The sequence below is a fragment of the Panthera pardus genome, unplaced genomic scaffold (assembly GCF_024362965.1).
Source record: "Panthera pardus isolate Hobbes unplaced genomic scaffold, ASM2436296v1 HiC_scaffold_24, whole genome shotgun sequence".
NCBI classification, from domain to species: Eukaryota; Metazoa; Chordata; class Mammalia; order Carnivora; family Felidae; genus Panthera; species Panthera pardus.
This window is the reverse complement of record NW_026526810.1, coordinates 129145071-129164356: the sequence shown is the minus strand read 5'-3', so window position 1 is coordinate 129164356 and position 19286 is coordinate 129145071. Positions and strand designations below refer to the sequence as shown.

The 19286-nt window shown below is 51.7% G+C and overlaps 1 protein-coding gene across 3 annotated transcripts; it reads left to right on the top strand.

Annotated features, from left to right (window-relative positions):
- Positions 1 to 3787: 3787 nt before the first annotated feature.
- Positions 3788 to 18294, top strand: SERPINA12 (serpin family A member 12). 3 transcript variants are annotated; one of them, XM_019462171.2, is made up of 6 exons: positions 3788 to 4022; positions 9101 to 9224; positions 9775 to 10425; positions 12154 to 12424; positions 16097 to 16244; positions 17823 to 18294. In XM_019462171.2, the coding sequence occupies exons 2-6, from the start codon at positions 9215 to 9217 to the stop codon at positions 18012 to 18014; spliced, it is 1272 nt and encodes a 423-aa protein (XP_019317716.2). In that variant the 5' UTR covers positions 3788 to 4022; positions 9101 to 9214; the 3' UTR covers positions 18015 to 18294. The 3 variants fall into 3 exon arrangements, with proteins under 3 accessions (XP_019317716.2, XP_019317717.2, XP_019317718.2); XM_019462172.2 differs by lacking the exon at positions 9101 to 9224; XM_019462173.2 differs by lacking the exon at positions 9101 to 9224 and having other exon boundaries at positions 9759 to 10425.
- Positions 18295 to 19286: the final 992 nt, after the last annotated feature.

Here is a 19286-nt window from a genome sequence, read left to right as displayed (position 1 = left end):
GCTGAACAGGTGGGTAAACTGAGATCAAGGGCAAGATATGCCTTCATCAGTCACCTGTGTGTTACAGGCGACCTAAGTCAGCAGCCCAGAGCACAGGCCCGGGGCCTGTGGGTTCTAGACCTCCCAGAGCTAGGGGCAGGGCAGGGCACGATGCCTGCTTCCAGCCTACGCCTGGGAAGCGGGGCAGGGACTGTGCGGTGTGGTTGGTGTCCTACAGCAGTGTCAGGCCACCTCTGTCACTCCCCTCCTGCCCCAGGGAAGGAATCTGGGGTGGCTGATTCTACGCGGAGACATTACAGACATCAAGGCCGTGGAACCAAGGACTGGTATGCAGCGTGGCCTCACCTTTGTGTCCGAGCTTTCCCGGGTGCCGAACGCTCAGATCCCATGAGCTCGGCCTCCGTCAGTGGATCCACAGAGCTCCCACGGTATCCGCAAAGCGCCAAGTGCCGTGTCGGGTGGGGGCGAGGAAAGCAGGTGCGGGCCTCTCCAGGCAGGAAGAGAGCTCCAGGCAGGCTGCCTTCTGGGCAGGGACCCTAGCAGGGTCGACTGGCCAGGCTGAGCCGGGGGGAGGGAGGAGGTGATAGAAGCGGGCTTGGCGGGTCCTGGGCAGAAGCCCACCCGGTTTGCCTGCCGAAGGGGCTTGTGGGGCTGGGGAGCCTAGAGGGAGCCTGCTCCAAAACCGGAGCCTGCAGGACTGAGACATACAGAGGCCCAGTAACCGGGAGAGGGAGACCTAGGGAAGCCCAAGAAAGACTCACAAAGGGGAAAGGAGGGGACGGGGAGGCCAATCCAAGAACTGTGTGTGTGTGTGTGTGTATGTGTGTGTGTGTGTGTGTGTGTCTTAGGGGAGAGAACCAAGGGCTGAGGTGACCATTCAAATAGCAGACATTCTCTCTCTCTCTCTCTTTCTCTCTCTCTCAAAATAAACAAATGAACTAAAAAACATTTTTTTAAACATCGAAAAAAGGGGGACGCCTGGGTAGCTCAGTAGGTTAAGCATCTGACTTCAGCTCAGGTTATGATCTCATGGTTCATGGGTTCGAGCCCCACGTCGGGCCCTGTGCTGACAGTGCAGAGCCTGCCTGGGATTCTCCCCCTCCCTCTGCCCTTCCTCCCCCACTGGCACACACGCTCTCTCGTTCACTCTCTCTCAAAATAAATAAATAAACTAAATTTTTTTAAAACAAAACCATCAAAGAGACAGACACTCTGTCTCCTTTTCCATGCCTGGCTGCATGGAGCGCCAGTGTGGACAGGGAGTCGAGGCCAGTGCTGGCTGTCCAAGTGCCGTGGTCCCCGATTTCATCCATGGTCTTCCGGAGCCGTTGCTAGAACAAGGGATTAGGAGCCAGAAGGTCTGATTTTCAGTCTCGGGTCTGCTAATCATCTGGCTAGAGGAACCTCAGTTTCCTCTTACGTAAAATGGGTCTCGCAGCACCTAACTTACAAAGTTGATGTGAAAAATGCAATATATCCATCAGCAAGTACCTTTTAATAATGCACAGTAATAAGCCTTTACCGAGTGTGGCTTCATCTCTGTGCCCTCCCGTGTTCCAAGCAGACCTGTGCTCCTGGACGCGGGGACTGGCATGGTCACTAACATGTTCCTAGATCTAGGATAGAGACCTCTTCCAGGCCCAGCATCTCGGACAACCAAAGAGCGAGGGTACAGCCGGAAGCCCCCTGTTCCCCCCTCACCTCGACACGTGGCTGCACCATAAAAACATATTCAGGCCATGCCCCTGTCACAGGCTACTGCCTCCGGTCTGTCAGCTCACTGCGGTGTCCCCAGACTAGACAATCATCTTCACCTTCCTAACCCTCTACGGACACCAGGCCCAAATCCATGGGCCTCGAATGTTCCCATCTACAGGTGGTCAGGGCAGCCCCAAGTCCAGGCCGCGGCCCCTCGATGGGTGCTGGGAAGGGGCTGGTCGTCCCACGGCCACTGCTGTCCACCGGCACCCACCTCTGCAAGGCCACCTTGGCCCATCAGAACCCCAAGGGTTCCTCCCCGGCAGGGGTGGGCAGCCGTTCGCGGAGATTTAAGGCCTGGCCTCCCTGCGTGGCCGGCCTCCGCCGTGGCCGGCCTCCGCCGTGGCCGGCCTCCGCCGTGGCCTACTGGCCCCTGGGCGTTGTCTGAGCTCAGGCACCCCCGGTGCAGCCCAGTACTGCTCAGCAAACATCCCCACCTGGCCGCAGCGCTGTCCCTTTCCGGCCTCTCCCGCGTGTCTCCCGTGGGAGTTTGCCCAGAAGCAGAGTATGTCTGCAGCAGCCAGCAGGTGTGGTCCAAAGACTCACACAGGTCCCACCCTGTCATTAGCAAGCAGGGTTCTCCCCTCCCAAACCAGGGCACAGACCCAGATTCTGGGTCAGCATCTGCCCGGCTGGATCTCAGGACCAACGCCCTCCCCTTAGCCCATCGCGTTGCCGTGGCCGCGTGTCCATCCACACCCCTCAGTGAGTGGAACCCCGCAGCGAGGCCTCCCACCAACTCCACTCGGTGTATGCAGCCCGGATGCACCCCAGCGGGCAGGCCCGCCCCCCAGGGTGAGGGAAGGTGGCCCCTCACGGCCTCCTGCAGCGGCTCCTCCTGATTCTCGCAGCTCGAGCCCCACATCCCCACGGCCTGGTTGGTCTGGTCTCTGAGTGTATCAGGATGTGGCTGACCCAGGCCTGGGAAAGAGCCAGGGTCCCCTCTTTTCTAGAAGGCTTCGCTGGGTCGTCTGCTCCATACAGCTCTGAGGATGCGAGCCCCATCTCTGCGTAAAGTAGCATCCCAGAGGGAGGAAACACTTCTCTCTCTGCCCATCCCCTGCTCGTGCTCTCTCTCTCTCTCTCTCTCTCTCAATCTCTCGCAAAAATAAATAAACATTAAAAGGAAAAAGAATGGAGGCAGAAATCTCCAGAGCAAATGTAGGGATGAGATGATGTCCTTGTGTTCTACCCTCTTCATTTCCCAGGAAGCAGAACGAAGTCTCCTGCAACAGTCATCAGATTTGGTTCCCGGGTCATCTCTCGCGTCCAGCAGGGGAAGGAGGGTATGTCTCACCACTACTTCGTTCTAAACTTGCTTCAAAAAACAATAAACTCTTGGTCCTGTGGTCACATAAGACCTATTATGAAACGTCACTAAGCGCGGGGGGCGGGGGGGGGGAATATTTGAATGATTTTTCTGCTCATGAGAATTAGTGAGAGAAGGCAGAACTGAAAACAGGCGCCTTGCGTTCCTCATTCTTCCATCCTGGGGTCAGCGGGTTTGAAAGATAAGAGAAGAATTTCATTTTATTTCCAATCTCTTCAAAAGTACTTCTCAGGTAACACCTGTTCCTTAAAGACAACTCAGAAAGTGCAGAAAAGTAAGGGGAGTCAAACCCCGCATAGTCTCACTACTCCCGCGCAACCCGCGGCCGGAAGGCAGCTTGTGATTTTCTTGAATGAGCACGAACTTTGATGGGAGTGTTTGATTCCCGTCATCCCTAAGAGGAACCATCTATGTAATGATTTCTCTTCCCCTAAAGGACTCCATGCGAGCTCACGCAATGGAACTGATAATTGTAGAGTACTCGAAAAATCGCAAAAGCGAGAAACGGGGGGGATGAGGGGAATGACCCCAAGAAACCCAGCTATCTGCCTCTTCCCATCGGTGACAGCGGTGATGTTTGGGCTGAGTATTTAATGTCAGGACTGCGGGTTGGTGCACCTGTAGAATACTCCAAGCCCCAGATCCACAGCGATTGGGAAATACGGTGGTTGCAAAAGATATAAATGGACTTCATTAGAGAAGCCACAACCCAGCAGGTGTGGTCTAAATATCATGCTGCTGCCTCCGGGGATGAGGAGAAGCCCCCGAGAAGTGGCGTGGCCACTGCTCCCAGAGTCTCCATCACCTGCCCACTCAAGCCAGCTAATTTTATTGGCCTTCGGTCTACATTACCAAGAGGCCATGGAAGTATAAATAATAAAGCAAGAAAACCAGATCCATTTGGCTGGCTCAGTGGATTTCTCCTGAATGCGCTGTGAGTATGATATCTTCTCTTTGGAAAAGCCCAGTGTGGTTTGTTTGTTTGCTGTCTATTCCAAACAAAGTTTGCTTCAGACCGTGGGAAAATGCGGCGCCGTCCCAGGGTGGGTGTCTTGAAGAAATTCCGGAGGAGTTCCAAATCTGGGAAACCCCTCTCTTGAAGAGCCTGACTGAGCAGGGATTTCCACTCTGATCCGGCAAAATGCATGTCGTGACCTTAGACAGCTCCTTTGTCCTCTGTGCCTCTGTTTCCCCTTTATGGCACAAGTGGCCCCGAAATCTATGGTCGCTCAGCCTTCCCAACGTACATATTCCCTCATCCTGGAATGAGGTCACTGAAGGCAGGAAAAACGGGCCAAATAGCTGGAAAGTGCTTGAGGATTTGGAGAAGTCTGTGGGGCTGGCTGTGGTCATCGCCTCTCAGGAGACACAGCTCCATGTTTAGGCTCCAAGGAAGGTCACAGGGGGCGTTGCACCTCTGCCCCTGTGCCTGGCACGGAGGGAAGGCTCAAAATATCTCTTAAAAGAATGAAGGCACGGGGCACCTGGGTGGCTTAGTCGGTTGAGCCTCTGACTTCGATTCAGGTCATATCTTGCGGTTCGTGAGCTCGAGCCCCGCGTCGGGCTCTCTGCTGTTAGTGCAGAGCCTGCTTCAGATGCTCTCTCCCCCCGTCTCTCTGCCCATCCCCTGCTCGTTCTCTCTCTCTCTCTCAATCTCTCGCAAAGATAAACAAACATTAAAAAGGAAAAGAGTGAAGGCAGAAATCTCCAGGGCAAATTTGGGGATGAGACGATGTCTTTGTGTTCTACCCTCTTTGTTTCCCAGGAAGGAGAACGAAGTCTCCTACAATAGTCATCAGATTTGGTTCCCGGGTCAGCTCTCACATCCAGCAGGGGAAGGAGGGTATGTCTCACCACTACTTCGTTCTCAACTTGCTTCAAAAAATAATACTGTCTACTCTGTCTAAAGCGATCTCTTCTTAAAACGGTATTAACCCCTGGGGCGCCTGGGTGGCTCAGTCGGTTAGGTGACTGACTACGGCTCGGGTCATGATCTCACAGTTCATGAGTTCGAGCCCCGCGTCGGGCTCTGTGCTGACAGCTTAGAGCCTGGAGCCTGCTTCGGATTCTGTGTCTCCATCTCTCTCTGTCCCTCCCCTGCTCGTTCTCTGTTTCTCAAAAGTCAGTAAATGTTTAAAAAAATTGTTTAAAAAATGGTATTAACCCCTTAAAGTAGGTAGACCGCAGAGCGTGCCTGGGACATCTCCTCAAGCCCAGGGTTTGGCGCCGGTCTTCCGGGATGCCAAGGCACATCTTTAGGAAGGGTCCCTCAGGTCCCGCAGTCCAAGGGAAGGCATTAAGTTTATGCAAGTGCTGTGCCCTCCATGGAGAACTCTGGAAGGGACTGGAAGAAAGCTGGGGTCTCAGAGGGCCTGTGGTTACACAGGGCATGGCAGGACGCCTCTGTCCAGCCTGTGCAGGAAGAGGCCCCTCAGGGAGCAAATAGCACCGTAGCTGGCTGGCAGTCACTCAGCAGGGCTCCGGCCACTGGGGAGGGGAGCTCATCCAAAGCGCCCTGAACTTTTCAGTCTCGTTGGCGTGAAGACAGACACTACATGAGCTTTTTCTTGCCAGGTGGCTCCAAAGAGCCTCCAACCGCTGTGGCCGCTGTATTGTTTTTCCCAAACTACTGGTAAGAGTAAGAATGAAAGGACTTTCAGCATTCTTGTTGAAAGTGATAGTATGTCCCACTCTGCCCACCCCTTAGTCCCTTTGATGGGCAGATCCCAGTTACTGAGCTCATCAGTAGGGTGTGGGAGGGGAGACCAGAGCTCGCTGCAGCAGCCCTGCTGGCCTCTCCCTGAGGCACCCCTGCCTGGGCTCTCCCCGCAGCCCCCCTGCCTGGCCTCTCCCCACAGCGGCCCTCCACATGCAGACTGAGGGTACCTGAGCTGCTCATCCAGAGGGCTCCTCACCTGGCTTGGACCTGTCTCCAAGAGGAATGACTCCTGAGTCAGGGCCATACTATTTATTCCTAACTGGAGGGAATTGTTTCCTGAAATTAATAGGAAGTGTGGGACCAGGATGGTCAGAGAAGAGTTGAAAGATTGATTCCCCCGACGTGGCTCCAACCAGGTTCAGATCTTTTCTTCTTATTCTGTTTATTATTTTATTCGTGAAACAACAAAACACACACACACACACACACACACACACGCTCACTCCAAACTAAAAACCAACAAAGAATTGCTCAACACGGGCAGTCTATCAATTTATTGGGAAACAACCAGTTGTTCAGCTATTTTAATGAATGAAATAAAAGTTAGCCTACTCAGGCATCTGGGACCAGAGCCCATCTGACAAGTCTGAGTCAGTTTAGAGCCCGTGATGATAGATGGAGAGGCCCAGAAATGGGGCTACTGTGGGCCATTTGGGGGGAAGAGAGGCCAGGCTGTTGGGACTCAGTGGGGTGGGGCAGGAGGCCGGTGAGGAGGTGGTGCAGGAGGCCAGTGAGGAGGTGGGGGACGCAGGCTCATGGAGGTGGGGGAAGCTGAGACCCGGCCGGGGTGTGGTCCGCGTCTGCAGGGCCAGGGGCAGTGAGATGAGTAGCCGCAACTGGTGGGGAGGAAGTCAAAATGTCACTCCCCTCCCCATTTAATAGATGAAGAAACTGAGGCTCTGAAGGGTTAATAGGCTTATTCCACGCCACCTAACAGACCCACAAGCAGGAGAGGACCGATATCTACACTTGAAATTCCCTAATCAGTTCTTGTTCCAAGAGCTTGGAGAAGTAGAAAACACTTGTAGGGACCACTAACCAAACATCGCTTTAAAAATGTGGGGTGTGTGTGTGTGTGTGTGTGTGTGTGTGGTCTATGCCAGAAGCTTCCAGCAGCTTCCCTTCTCTGCTCCAAGGTCTGGCCCCCTGCCCAGACCCATACTCCACTCCCGGTAAGTTGCCCAAAGGCTTTGCATCTCACCTGGCTGGTGAACCTACTGCCGAGAATGTAGGTTCTTTCAGCTCCTTGACTGAGGTGGATAAGTTCTCCACTCCTGGGTATCGAGAACTAGCATCCATACAGGCGATTATCTATTCTGAATACAAGAAGCTTCTATTTTTAAACCACACAAATTTTATAAATAGTCTAACCCACTAGCCCGAGAGATCGACTCCTTTCTAGTTTCTGTGTTCTTTCCTTTATCTGAAACATCCTCAGGGATTTTATGAATCTTCCTTTTTATTACCTATTTTCAGACAGCTCCTAGAGCCCTTGTGCATCACCATCAATTTTTAATTTTTACTAAAATGTACATCATGAGGAGTATAAGATGCTGAGAGATCACATAAGCTGAGAGAGGGGGATGACCTTTCTGAGTGTCACACAGCCAAGAGATCTGAGATCAGAGCCCAGAGTCCTTACTGCTTGGTCGTTCAGGCATTTTTAAATATACATTTGTATTTTTTAGGATGCTTTTGGCCTTGAGTAGCTGACTACATGACTCACACCAGCACCACTGGGAGTCTGGAGGCAGGGCGGGCTCTGAGTTCACCTAATCTGTGGCCCAGCTCTGGTTTCTCTGCAGAACCCTGCATGTCCCTTCTCTGTGTTGGCTTTGCCCCAGAGTCACTTCCCCCATGGGGCAAATGGTAGTCCCTGGCATCCACACCTTCCTGCCCAGGACATCCAGAGAAAGAGAGAGTGCAGCACCCCCATATGCCAACAAAGAGCCCCAAAATTCATTCATTGGATCACATAAGTCATGTGCCCCTCCCTGAACAGCCATCAGGGCAGAACCTCACCGCATCCTGCTTGGATTGGGCCCAGCTCCTGAACCACCACAGTCAGGGCCCCCTTGGAGCTGGAGATAGGGCCCTGCCCCTGAGGCACATGGGCTGTCTGTCTAAGGAGCGGGAGATACCTAGAAATATAAAGTCCTGTTAGGAAAATGGAAGAAATGGGTAGGATTCACTAGAATTTTCAAACACTGGGTCAGAGCCTCTTTGAAGACCCTGTCCACGGTGCTGAAGGCTGTGTCCAAAGGACCTGGCATCGAGGGTTTGAGGACATGAAGAACTTGGGGATTCAGGGCACCCCTAGGTGTAGATCCTGTTCAGGTATTTAGTTACCTTCTTAGTCACTCAACTGGAAAGAGCCCATTAGGTGGGCTCAGTTCCCCTAGGCTGGGGATCCTGAGGTTGGTTGCTAATAGCTCACAACTCCCCTCCCCATTCTGGAAAATTGCCTTCGGTGGGTAGGAGCTAACTGACCTGGGAAGTTCTACCCCAGGCCCTGCATCTTGGGGTGCAGACTGACCATAGCCACTGACAGTTGTCCAAAAGCCAGCCCCTTTTGTCTCACAGGGTCAGTGCTGCCATATGGTTGATGCTCCAGAGCCCTCTCCTGTGGATCAGGCCAAGTCTCCATATTACATGGGGCCACATCCGTGCTCAGTTCTTTCCCTCTCTGTCCTGCTTGCCTTGCTTCCCGAGGGACTCCGCCTACACAGGCAATGAATTCCTGAATTCTCACTGTGGGCTCTGCTTGTTGGGAACCCACTCTAAGACAACCATGAACAGTCTTGACTGTTGAGGAGCACATTATTTCCCATGGATTGCAGATAAATAGAAATATAAGTTACAGGAAAATACACAGTAAAAACAAAGGACAGAGCAAAGAAATATAAATTGGTGTAAAAATCATTGACAGTAGCATGTCCAGCCAGAGAAGTCAACACACTTTTTAGAATATCATGCTTTTGGCATCTCTCTGTAGCCTTAGGACTAGACATTGGGGAAAAGCAGAAAATGAAACTTTTGTCCCCCAAAAGCTCAGGCTTATTGGGAGATGCCGTGCTGAGAAGTGGCAAAAAGGAGCAGGAGTTCTGGGGCCAGGCAGATTTGGCTTTTCTTCTCTATAACACTGCCTCTCTTTCCTGGAAAAGGGATATGGAAAGAGGTTTATTAGAGACCTGGGCTCTCCTGGGCTGGGTATCCACCACTTATAGACCATGCGATATTAGACAAAGGGATTTATTTCTGCAAATTAGTCAGGATTTTTGTTTGGTTTTAAGGAAAAAATCCAACTCAAACCAGCCAACCCATAAAGGGAAATTTACTGGCTCTTATAACTTGGAGAAACAGAAGTGAGTGAGCTTCGGGTGAAGCTTGATCCAGGGACTCCAAAGATGTCACCAAGTATGTCTCCTCTTTCTTTCCATCCTTCTCTCTCTTCTTTCCTTCTATATATGGAACCCATGGCCACACTGAGTTCCAGGACTGTATAATGAAGCCAGACACCCCAAAGTTAAGAGTATTGTGCATTCTCAGGGAAAGACAACGACTTTTCTGATGCTGGTCATTCTCATCCCTTAACCAATCAGTGTGGCAGTGGATGGAGTATTCTGATGGCCTAGCCCCAGTCACATGCCCACAGTGTGGGGTAGTCTTATTATGATCCAATGTAGTGGAGGGAGTTTCTCAAAGGAATTGAGATACCATGATTATAGGATGGGGAGAGGAGTACAAAACCAAGAGATTTCTTCTACGCTCAGTCCTCTCATTTATGAAATAAGGACAAGTGTTTCTAGTCCCCAGAGTGATTGTAAAGCGTAAACGCTAAAATGGATGTCAAAGAATTTATAAACCTCACTGTGCTGCTTCTTTCATCTGGCCTTTATGAATAATATAAGGGCAGTAGGATTGTTTTGTTCTTTTTTCTACTAACCTCAGGTCTACTACTCAACAGGACAATCGCCAAAGAAAATGAACCCCATCTTGGGCCTGGGCATACTTTTGGTTGGCCTTCCTACTGTGGAAAGTCTTCAGCAGCCCAACCTCCCTCTGAAGAATCATGTACCAGTGAGCCAGATTGAATCATGGAAGGGAAGGAGGGCAGCCCAGGAGCTCACAAAGCGGAACACAGAATTCGGCTTCAAGCTTTTCAGGAAGCTGGCGTCCAATAGCCCCGACAAGAACATCTTCTTTTCCCCCTTGAGCATCTCTTCAGCCTTTGCTATGCTCTCTCTGGGTGCCCAGGATTCCACCCTGGATGAGATCAAGGAGGGTTTCAACTTCAGGGATATTCCAGAGAAAGACCTTCATGAAGCCTTTCATTACCTCATCCACAGGATAAACCAGGAGGGCCAGAACCTGAAGCTGAACCTCACAAACACCTTGTTCATCGACAAGAAGCTGAAGCCACAGAAGAAGTTTCTGACAAATGTCAAGAACCAGTACAATGCAGACACCGTCCCCATCAACTTCCAGAACTTGGAAGATACTCGGAGGCAGATCAATGACTATATCAATGAGAAAACCCAGGGGAAAATCAACAACCTAATCAAGAATATAGATCCCGGCACTGTGATGCTTCTTACAAATTGTATTTTCTTTCTAGGTAAGGCTTGGGGCATGTTGGCATGGAAAGGATAGGATGACCAGTAGACTTAGATTAAAAACCTGGGTTGGCCACTTGCTTGCTCTGTGACCTTAATTCGTATGTAATGAAATTATCAGAACTCCACTTTCCCTATCTGCAAAATGAGTACCTTTATTCACAACTCATAGGGCATTTATTGGGATCCAAAGTAAAAATGTATGAAAAACTAATTTGGGGAAGTCTAAATTATTCTCCATATGTGCATTTTCATTATTACTGATTATCCTAATACAACATTGGTTGTAGAGATTGGAGTGACATTCTTTTCCCTATTTCTTAGATGAGGGATGTGTAGCTTGGAAAGAGATTGATTTAGGGTTACAAAGCCAGTCAAAGCAGGACTAGCCAGGACTGGATTCTAGTCAGGACTAGAATCTACTTCTCTTGACCCGCAGGCTGTGCATTTATAGCACTCCAAGTAGACACCCAGGATGGTAATTGTGTTGATGATGGCGATGAGGTTCACTTTGGTGGGTGTCCTGGTCTCCTTGTCACATTTTGTAGATGTGACAAATCTACAAGGTGAGAGACTGAATCTGAGGGTGAGAGACTGAAAAAGAAGATGAAAGAATATTCCCAAATCTAAGTTTCATTTACCACCCACCCAGCCAATCACCACCACACACAGCCACTCACATGCCACATGCACACTCAAAGGTTGGCCAACATAGGCAAGAATCAGAGGCCAACAGCCCTCAGATCAGGCAAGATCATGGCGGGGCTATCAGAAACATGGTCCTGAATATGGAAGTTCAGCTCTTCCCAAATCCACAGTGAGACTGATGGCATAGAGGAAAAGAGCAGAGGGAGACAGGAGAATCTGGAATTTCCCAAAGTTTCTACATCCCCTAGATTTTAAAAGCAATGGCAACAATGATGCTGATGATGACTAGCATGCACTCAATACTCAGTGTACAAGGTCATTGATCTGTGCTGCTTTTCCCACTCAGTCACATAGCAGCCCTCTAAGGTACTCATCAATCTCTTCATTCTTCAGACAAGGACACTGAAGCTGAATGCAATTGAGACACTTGTTCAAGGTCATCCTTCTGGAACAGTGAAGTCAGAAGTTGAATTCAGGGACTTGGCCCTCAGGGTGCCATACTGGGGGCTCTGAGATTAGTGGGTGTGAAAAGACCGAGGTCTCACTTTATGCTAAATGGTATCAAAGAGTAGTCAGGATCAAAATGGAGGGGTCCAAACACCCAGCTTTGAGTGTTCTCTTCTCTTTGGTAGGCTCCCCAAAGCAGCCTGTTCCATCAGTTTTCTCAGTCCTACCTGAGGGCAGCTATTCCAGGACTGACTTAGAACAGAGCTGAGTATTTTCACTCACATAAGACCAAATAGTTCCTACTAAGTATAGCCCAGGCCTCTCTACTGGGACACAATCCAAGGGCTGTCTCAGCCTCAGCAGCACCTGGGCTTCAGGCAGTCCACAGGTTCCCTCTCAGCCCCGCAGCCCTGATAATGGCTTCTTTGGGAACTGACAGTCAGACCCATGCCACCTTACCAGGAGATTTCAGGGTATGGCACATGGGCAAGGATTCCTGGAGACGTGTCCTGATATCCCAGAGTATCCAAACCCCGTCCTTGAATCCACGTGGATAGAGATCATCGGTTAGCTGGGTCCAGTCACCTCTTCCCTTTCAGGAAACTCATGTGACTTTGTCCTTCTTCAATCCTAAGCCAGGTGGAAACAAGAATTTGATCCAAAAGCAACTAAAGAGGAAGACTTCATCCTGGATGGAAACAAGTCAGTGAAGGTGCCCATGATGTTCCGCGGGGGCATATATGAAGCCGGCTATGATGAACAGCTCTCCTGCACTGTCCTGGAAATGCCCTACCAGGGCACCATCACTGCCATCTTCATTCTTCCTGATAAGGGCAAAATGAAGAATGTGGAGGAGGCCATAAAGACGGACACTTTGGCCAGATGGAAAAAACTAACAACACGAAAGTAAGAGGGTGCCTGCCATACTCAGCAACTCCCTTCCTCCTTTTCACTTCTTCTAGTCCAGATCTATTGAGCTCTAACCCCATGACCAAGTCCTATTTTTGGGCTCCGTGATGAACTTGTATTTTGGTAGGAAGTAGACCAGAAAACGAGTCCTAGGAATAAAGCAAAACACTTGTTCTTAGAGGGAGATGGTTATATCATAAGAGTGGAGTGGACAGAGAAAAATCATGGTGGGCAGTGGTGGGGGGCGGTGCTCTATGGAGCAGGTGGCATTGGGGTTAAGTCTTCAAGGCTGAACAGTGGTGTGTGCGGATGAGAAAGAAGTGATGGAATCCTAGGCAGAGAGAAACTGCAGGGACAAACATGAGGTGTCAAAGGGAGTTGTCTGTTGTACGCAGAATCATGGTTTTAACTGTAATGTTATCATAAAACGGGTGAAGTGCAGCCTAAATAAGTTATACTAATAACAGTTGACGGACTAAAGTGAGTAACTAATTTTTTTAAACATAAAATTAGAACAGATTTAAGATGAGCCTACAGAATTCTTCTCAGGCACTGGCTTAATAGTAGATTTTCTTGGGAAGAGTAAGGGCTGGGGACTCGGCATCAGTGTCGACTTGGTGTCAGTGTAGATGTGCATGGTGCCTGGGGAGCTTCAGGGCCAGGACAAGCATATGGCAGCTGGAAGTGCACAGGAGCGTATCCCCGGAGCAACTGTTGAACACATGTTGGATCTCTAAATTGAGCGGAAAGCTCATGAAAGAGAAATTCCAGTTCTGAAGGCCTCAGATAAAGTCACTGTATCAGAAAGGGGAGGAACAGCAGGCTAGATGGTAGGTCTTCCCAAGAGGGCTGCTATGTCTTGGGATCTGCACAGCAACCCCCCGATCCTCCCTGCTGAAAACCAGGGCCCGCGGTGGGTAATGGCATCTGGCCCCTGAAACGGGAAGAAGTGTCTGGGTTCCAACCTTAGCTGAGACCCAGTTTTCTCTTCTGTGGCATGGTCCACTAACGCCGGCCTCAAAGGACTCTTGAGGGGATCAAATGTGCCGTAGCAAATCATGACCCCACGGAAGGCACAGACCTTCGCCTTCCAACGGGTTGAAGAGGCAGGGTTCCAAAGTTCTTAGAAGAGCATCTGAACTTCAGGTTTATTGAAAGACTGGCGTCTTGTAGGTCTGGTCCCCTTACCTACGTGGTGAACCTCCGGGATGGCAGCCCATCGGTTGAAGATGAAGGCACATCTCTCTTAACCTGGGGATGCCACCAAGGAGGCTGGCAGTTTCCAGCCTGTGCCCTCCAATTTCTGAGTTCACAGAGGTGCCTTGGGGAATGAAGAGTATGGAAGGGTGTGAAAAGTGGGCTGCACACCCTCCACCCACACTTTATCCAGAAGTCCTGGCTTCATGAGACGTGACCTCCATAAGGTCACATTTCTCTTAGTATTCAAATTATGATGACCAGAGACCCTGCAGCTGGCCTGGAGGGACTCAACATCCCCATCTCTGGGCTATTCCTACCAGTTTTCCATGGGGCGCAGCTCTGGTCCCAGTAACTGGTGCTGCGTGTGGCCTGTGCCCAAGCCCCTCTGCAGCCCTTGGAGCTGAGACTGCCATCAGGACACCGGTTCCTGGAAAACTGTGGCCATCTCTCTGGTTCCGGGAGAGGGGCCCACACTCCACCCTTTGTGAGATAGGCCCTTTGAGATTTCCTGCAGGCCAACAAAGGCCTTCCTGGAGGCTTGGGCTTAACACAACCAGAGATCTTCGCAGAGGCCCGGGGATACTCATAGCGCATAGAAGCGGCTTCTTGTGAAGTCCAAGCACAGGCGGCTCATAGGGGTTCCTCCACAGTGCATCCTAGCTGGCTCCTGTTCCTGACCCTCCCACATCACGGTAGGACTGCAACCGCTTCCCAGGGGACTCCTGGCACCAACTCCTGTGACCCCCGCCCCATACCAGGAGCATATCCTTCACGAAGTGGACAAAATGACCATTTTCAGCCCTAAGCAAGAGCGTGTCGAGCCTCTCTGGTCAGCACCCTATTGTGGCTCCCCATTTCACTCAGAAAAAAATGATCCAGCTTGCCTGATTCCTTTGTCTCCTTCAAAGTTTCTCCAATCTTCCCTGTGTCTCAGCACCCCTAATTCCCCCAAGTTGATCTGGATTTTTTCCCATTGCATGCATTGCCTCCTTATACACAGGCTCCCCGTCTATGCATCGATGCTTATGGGATGCTTTTCATCATCCGTGTTTTCTTGTCTGTCTTCCCTGCTAGAGCACACACTCAAGGTCACGAGCTTTGCCTCTTTCATTCACACATGCATCCAAGCACCTCGAACACCACCCCCTGTATACAAGAGGCACTTAATTTGTTGAGTGAATGAATGAGTGGGAAGGTAAGTCTTGGAGCCACAGGCCTGTGGCTTGTATTTAAAGCCATGACACTGAATGAGATCCTTCTGGAGGGAGGAAAGATAGAAAATAAGAGGACCGAAGGGGTGGGGCTTGGAACATCACAGACAGTACAGATGGGCAATGAGGTGATGCTGGCAAAGGGGGAGAGAAGGAGTGGCCGGTGAAGGAGAGAGAGCTGGACTCAGGTTGGAATGCTTCCACATGGAGAAAGGGGACCCACTGTCTGGGAGCTGTCTCCTGGGTCAAGCAAGCAGAGGTCAACGGTGGCCCTGGACAGTGGGATGTTGATGGCAAAGGTCTAGGTGGAGTGGGCCGAGAAATAGTGGGAGAAGTAGAGATCTCTGGCAGAGATGATTAATTTCTGCTATGAAAAGGAGGAAAAGAAATGGGCTGGGAGCTGAGAGGTGACTCGGGGCCAGGGGAGATGAGTTTGCTTCTGTTCTGTAGGATAGAGGTCATCAGAGAACATGACCTGTTCCTGGGGGGTGATCGGGCAGATACCATTTATGATGGGGCTGCAGAAGAAGAGAAGAAACGTGGGCAGGAATGAGGTTGTGAATAGGCAACAAGAAATAGAGCTTAGAGCCAGGCGGACAGGAACCCAGGGCCCACGGGTACCCCAGGGCCCCTGGCCCCAAGCCCCAGGTGGAGAGGCCGATCCGGATTCCACCTGCAGAGGATGCGAAGCCACCAACTCATGGGTGAAACGAGAAACACTTGCTGGTTGGTCACCAGCTGCTCAGTGCCTACACGCATTTGCTTTAGCATGCTTCCTGCCTCAGGCTTGCCGTGATTGGCATCATCATTTCGCCCAAGTGGCTTAAGGACGTGAGATCATTTGTTCCAAGAGTCAGAATGGATTTGAACTCAGTTCTGCCCGGCTTCAGATCCCAGGACCTTGCTGCCTCTGGCATCTGGCTCGCTGGGTCAGGACTGGTTCAGGGCTTGGGCGAGGCTGAGACCGCGGTGGGGACGCCTCAACGTCTGTGGCCCACAGGGCCCTGAAACAGTGAAAACTTGAGAACATTTCTGTGGATGAGGGCTCTGGGACAGGTTTGATAGGGAGAAGGGACATAGTTGAGAGGTGTTTTGAAGCCAGGGTCCCAAGGTCAGAGTCCCTCCTCACTCTGGGGACAGAGAGAAGGTCTGAGACCCTCAGTGCTGAGAGGGCCAATGTCCCACTCATCCCTGCCCTGCACCTGCCCAGGGAAGCAGGGACACCCTGCTGCTCACCTGTCTCTCCCATCTCCCCCAGGGTCGTGGACATATCTTTGCCCAGATTCTCCATCACCGGGACCTATGACCTGAAGAGGACGCTGTCCTACCTGGGTATCACCAAAATCTTTGAGGAGCATGGTGATCTCACCCGGATCTCCCCTCATCGAAGCCTAAAAGTGGGTGAGGTAAGCGGGCCTGGCCTGGATGCCACCCCCTCCCACGGGGAGCCTTCGCACAGCCCTGGGCCAAAGCCATTGTCACAGCATCTGTATGAGCCAGGTCTCATCCCTCCAGTCAGGCCGGGTGCCAGTCCAGCTCTGTCCTTAACCAGCCATGTCATCCTGGGGGGACCACATAACTTCCCCATGCCTCATGTTTCTGGTCTTTGGAGTTGGAAATACCAAGCTCCTGATGGTATTTTGGAAGTCGATTCTGCGCAACGAATGACTGCTCAGGGCCTGGAACATTTATCAAGGCCTAGGACTGGTCTAGCTCGGACCCAGAGTCTGTCCCAAAGGCCTCACGGGCTTGTTGGGAGTAAGCCGCAAACATGTTCTACGTGAGCAGGCCAAGGGCCTCGTGATTTCCAACGAGGCTGAACGCCTGTGTGCTGGGGGCAGAGAGAACCGCATGGGGTAGTGTCCTGGGATATAGCAGATCTCAGACAGGACCTTCAGTTAAATCCAAATTTCAGATACATGACAAATAGTTTCTTTAGTCCAGAATATGGGATATACTTACACTAGAAGAAAGTCATCATTTCCCCGAAATTCAACTTGAATTGTACATGCTATATTTTATCTGGCAACTCTACTTTTAAGATAAAAGGGCGTTGGGGGTGGGGAGATTTCAACAAGCAGGGATAGGCGTAGGGAGGATCTTCCATTAAAGGGAACGGCTTGGCCAAAGCCTTGCAGGCTGGAGAGCACGGCGTCCCGAGTGGTGGAGACTGGCTGGTGCTACATGGGAAGTTCAAGCCGATCTGGGAGAGATCTTGGTTGCCAAGCCCAGCTGACACCAGGCACTGATTCGGATTTATTTCCCACTCTGCCAGAGGAAGAAAGACAGTTAATAGAATTTTCTTGCTTTTAAGTTCTTCCTCCCGTAAAGAGTCAATGCCAGCTACCCCTTTCCGGCAGGCTTTTATTCGGTTCAGTGGCTCGTTTCTTTTCCACAGTTAGACGTGCTGATGGCTGTGATTCTATGTGTCAACAACGGCTACCCGCCCGCTAGTGAAATTGGTAGAATTCCGTAGAGTGGAATGCAATGCGTCAGTATTCCGGGAAGCCCATCCATCCCCCCCAGGGCGGGTCACCTGGTCACAGATGTCGGTGTCCTGGGGTAGATCTGGGGTGTCAGTCATCTCCAACGGCTCCCCCAGAATCTGGCTCCTTCCTCGCTGTCCTCCAGGCAGATGAGAGGACTACGGACAGGACTTGGTGGGGATACGATCCCCTCCCTTCCATCTAGCTGAGGTTCAATAGACTCCTTCTGCCCTTACACCCCTCGACGCTTCCCTGTAATTCACGGAAGGTTAGCAAACCACCCCACCCTCCCCGCTGCAGCTGGCACTCCCCTCGCCTCACTCTTTCCTTCACGCTGTTTGCCCATAACCTTCTGCAATGACGGCAGAAGAACGAGGAGCCCCGGGGCAGCTGGCACCAGCCAGGTTACTGCCGTGCTGGGCAGCCTTGGCCGCGACCTCTCCCTCTCCAGAGCTCCGAGGAGCTTGGTGACACTGACCCCACCCCTGATTTCTGCAGGCGGTGCACAAGGCAGTGCTGAAGATGGATGAGAAGGGGACGGAGGGCGCAGCGGGCTCCGGAGCACAGACGCTGCCCATGGAGAAGCCTCTCTCCATCACTCTAAACAGATCCTTTTTGGTGCTTATTGAGGATAGCGTCCTGTCTACTATAATCTTCATGGGAAAGATTACTAATCCTACTGGGGCGTAACGGGGACTTCCAGCGATGGCTCGGGGCTGAGAACGTTTTGTCTGCCTGAGATCGGGATTGAGGACCTTCTAATCCAATCCTACACCATCAAGAGCTCCCAAGACCACCGTCCACACAGGCAGCACGGCTGGCTTTGGGGGCTCCTGTGCCTCAGCCCTCTCCCTGCCCTTTCTAGTGTAGGACTCGGACCCCCACCACCACCCACTTGGCTGGCTGTGATCTTCTCTCCCCGGAGAGGCAGAGGGGCTTCGTGATTTAATAAACACCCCCTCAGTTCTGCTGTCTGTTGGTGGATAATTTGGGGAAAGCAATGAGATGACATGAGCATCCAGACTTTGGAGGGAGAGACACTTGGGTTCACATCTTAGGAACAGAGTGTCTCTGGGAAAGCCACATACCTCCTCTGAGCCTCTATTTCTGTGTTCCTGAAACGAGGGCAGTGACAAGTCCCTTCTGGGGCTCTGAGGAAACTAGCAGCCTTCGTTAGAAAAGTTAGTTCCCCTTGGTGAGCCCTTAGCCTTGGATCTTTGGTATGCAATCTACAAAGTTATGTCGCCCACGGTGTCCCCATGGGAACTCCAGGATCAGCCAGGCATCTAGTTGGAGGGTAAAGTAGGGGTGGGGCTGGCCCAGCGCTGGGAGGGTGGAGCCTGGAATAGCAGGGACGAGGGTTCAGTGCCTGGTGTATCTGATTCCAGAGCCCACAGAGAAGAGCCTGGGGTTTGAACCTGTTATCGAGCTCAGCTCAAGAGTGAATGGGGTGGGGGGAGGGGGTTCCCTGCACCTGCCTAGAAAATGTGGCCCCGCAAGATCTGTCCCGCATGCCCATGGAGCTATCTAGATCAGAAGCATGGGGGCCCTCGTTTCCAGCAGCTGATTCCTTTGCCTCCTGCAGTAAATGCCCACTGCCCACGTGTTTTGGGGGGAGGGGGTCCTGAGTGGCGTGGCCATGAAGAAGCCTGAGCTGGCATCAGCTGGCATCCCCTGGGGGTGCCTAGCAGCTCACCGCTTACTGTGCCTTTTGTGTTCTGGTCACAGCTGCCCCGTGGGGTGGCCAGAATGGACAGACGTGGAAACTGAGGCAGAGCCATAAAGTGATTTTCCTACAGCCTTGTGGTTTGCCGTGGGCCACAAGCACTTGTCTTCTGGGCCAGGGCAGGGAGGGGTTCCACGTGGACTTGGGGGCCTGGCTAGCCACTCCTGAGCTCCTGTCCCAGCTAAGAGAGCTGCCCAGTCCACTTCAGCATGGGTGTATCCAACGGGCACCCTCTC